At 49.6% G+C, this 2926-nt stretch overlaps 1 protein-coding gene across 1 annotated transcript; it reads left to right on the top strand.

The window, feature by feature from the left end:
• The first annotated feature begins 834 nt into the window (after positions 1-834).
• On the top strand, positions 835-2571 carry LOC149560867 (cytochrome P450 78A4-like). The gene is made up of 2 exons (XM_089823686.1): positions 835-1854; positions 1933-2571. The coding sequence occupies exons 1-2, from the start codon at positions 835-837 to the stop codon at positions 2569-2571; spliced, it is 1659 nt and encodes a 552-aa protein (XP_089679812.1).
• The last annotated feature ends 355 nt before the right edge of the window (positions 2572-2926 follow it).

Raw genomic sequence — 2926 nt, 5'->3', positions numbered from 1 at the left:
GCAATAAATTTATAATGAAATATTGAATAGAGAATAAATGAATAATCTCTACAACACATAGAAAGTAAATGAATTATTGATAAAAACTAAATAGTAAATGAAGAACAAAGGTGAAAATATTAAAACAAAATAAAAAATTTAATAATAACAATGAAAATGCAAAATTCTATAATTGATAACACTATTTCGAAGAACATGAAACAATACCAAGTATAACGTACATTTACTAAATATGCTAAGATCCCAAATTTTAAACCTCAAGCCTAGCCTAATGTCAACTCTCCCACTCTTGAACAAGTACAATCAACCGTAAGGTTCTGTACGATGGCTCTTTGGGAATAAAACCATCATCAATCTCGATGCATTTGCCTTGAATAGAAAATTGAATATGGAGCTCCAAATGGTTCCTGTGAACAAATAGGAATGGGCGTCAGTATCGGAAAGGGAAATTCGAAGAGAATAGGAAAAAGCTCCGTTCTGTTAGCTAGTGATTTCTTTCCTGTATTCACCCTAATAGCAGTGTAGCCCAGCTGGCTTCTTCTCCGGACGAACGAAATTTAAAACCGCCATGTTCCTCTCTAATTCCCGTGTGTTGATAATATGTTTATTGGTTGTTGGAAATGCAGAAATTTCAAAAGCGAAAAATGGACGGTTGTGCTCCGCCATAGGAAACAGAGCTCTCCAGTTTTTTCTCTCCTCCTTCATTAGGCTTGGGGTTGGGAACTCTATAAAATGGCCCCAATCTAAGTCTCATTCACATCCACATAGAGCTTGTCACTGTTAAGGTCTCGCTAGTCCTCTGCATTTGTCATTGTCATTTCATCCTTTCGTGCAATGGAGAGTGGGAGTGGGAGCTCTGGAGGAGGAAGTTGGTGGCTCTATTATGCCATTCCTGTATTGGCCAAGGACGGGCGTGGGTACATGCTGCACAATGCTGATGACACGATCTTCTCTGCATGGCCACTGTACGCCGCAATTCTGCTGGTGGCCTCCTGCGCCGTTGTGGTTGCATGGATGAGCCCCGGAGGATGTGCATGGGCGGTGGCCAGAAAGAAGGGCGGCGCCGCCATTCCTGGGCCCAGGGGATTCCCCATCATAGGAAGCCTTATCGATATGAGCCGTGGCCTTGCCCATCGCAGGCTCGCTCAGCTGGCTCGCATCCATGGTGCCAAGAGACTCATGGCCTTCAGCTTAGGTTCCACTCCCGCCGTCATCACATCTGATCCCGAGGTGGCTCGAGAGTTGCTCAGCTCTGTCAATTTCTCGGACAGGCCGCTCAAGCAATCCGCCCAGCAGCTCATGTTCGGTCGAGCGATCGGCTTTGCTCCAAACGGTGAGTACTGGAGAATGCTCCGCCGGATTTCCGCCACCCATCTCTTCGCTCCCCGGAGGATCGCCGCCCACGAGCCCGGACGCCAAGCCGATTCCCTGGTCATGCTGAGCAACATTCACGACGAGTATGTTTCCGGCGGCGTTGTGCGGCTGCGCCGCCATTTGCAAGGTGCGGCGCTGAACAACATCATGGGCAGCGTTTTCGGGCGGAGGTTTGATATCTGCGGTGAGAGCGAGGAAGTGAAGAATCTGAGAGAGATGGTGGAGGAGGGATTCGAGCTTCTCGGGGCCTTCAACTGGGCCGACCATCTTCCCTGGCTCAGATTTCTCGATCCCCTCCGCATCCACTCCCGTTGCCAAACCCTCGTCCCACGCGTGAGAGGCTTCGTGAAGAACATCATCGAGGAGCACCGACTGAAAGATAAGGATCACGACACCGCCGACGCCGATTTTGTGGATGTTCTCTTGTCTCTGAATGGAGAGGACAAGCTGGACGACGAAGACATGATCTCTGTTCTCTGGGTATGATCGCATCTCGTCATTCTTGAATCCCGTTCCATGTTCTTCTTTCCTGACATTAATCGTCGCATGTTGTCGCAGGAGATGATATTTAGAGGCACTGACACCACGGCGCTGCTGACGGAGTGGACAATGGCGGAGATGGTACTGAACCCGGGAGCTCAGAGGAAGGTGCAGGAGGAACTCGACATTGTGGTGGGAAAGAGCAGGAGCGTGAGGGACTCGGACATATGCAAACTGCCATATCTGCAGGCGGTGGTGAAGGAGACGCTGAGAATGCACCCGCCCGGGCCACTCCTTTCATGGGCCAGACTCTCCACTCGGGACACCAATCTGGGAGATCATGGCAAGTTGTGCGTGCCGGCGGGTACCACGGCCATGGTGAACATGTGGTCGATAACACACGACCCCCTCATCTGGGATTCCCCCGACCAGTTCCGACCAGAGAGGTTTGTGGAGACCGAGGGAGGTGAGAATGTGGACGTGAGGGGGAGCGATCTGAGGCTTGCACCGTTTGGGGCGGGCCGTCGGGTCTGCCCTGGAAAGGCTCTGGGTCTTTCCACCGTCCACCTCTGGGTGGCCAAATTGATGCACCATTTCCACTGGGCTCAACACGAGCAGCACCCCGTGGACCTGTCCGAGGTGCTCAAGCTGTCCTGCGAGATGCTGCACCCACTTCACGCCGTTCCTCTCCATAGGGTTGATCTCAAACAACTCTGAGGAGGAATCACTAGGGTACCCCTCGTTTTTCTTTCTTTTCGTGTTCGAGGTGGCGTCTTCCGGTTATTTGTCGTGTTTTTCTTTTCCTTTACAAGTCTGATGGTTTTGTGAACTCTCGAGACTGTGCAACTGTCTCGGCTCTGAGAGATTCAACTTTGTAGACATTACTTAAGTCTGGTTATGTTTTCCCGTTGCGATAGCCAGTAGCACTTTTGCGGAGGATCATAATTATATCTATCTAGTGGAGTTGTTCAATGCTCCCACTGCTCCTATGTAGCCAACTTTATTAATAATAATAATAATAATAGTGCGAGTTTAGGCATAATTCTTCCTTGTTTTCTTCTGATTCGCTCGT

The sequence above is a fragment of the Cupressus sempervirens genome, chromosome 4, assembly GCF_028749045.1.
Source record: "Cupressus sempervirens isolate cs-2001-9-10 chromosome 4, ASM2874904v1, whole genome shotgun sequence".
Lineage (NCBI taxonomy): Eukaryota > Viridiplantae > Streptophyta > Pinopsida > Cupressales > Cupressaceae > Cupressus > Cupressus sempervirens.
The sequence above is the reverse complement of the archived record's forward strand: the minus strand, read 5'-3'. Positions and strand labels throughout refer to the sequence as shown.

Excerpts from the sequence above, each read along its gene's own strand:
- LOC149560867 (XM_089823686.1), top strand. The coding sequence starts at position 835 with ATGGAGAGTGGGAGTGGGAGCTCTGGAGGAGGAAGTTGGTGGCTCTAT. Across the intron at positions 1,855-1,932 it reads ACATGATCTCTGTTCTCTGG|GAGATGATATTTAGAGGCAC; the intron begins GTATGATCGCAT and ends ATGTTGTCGCAG.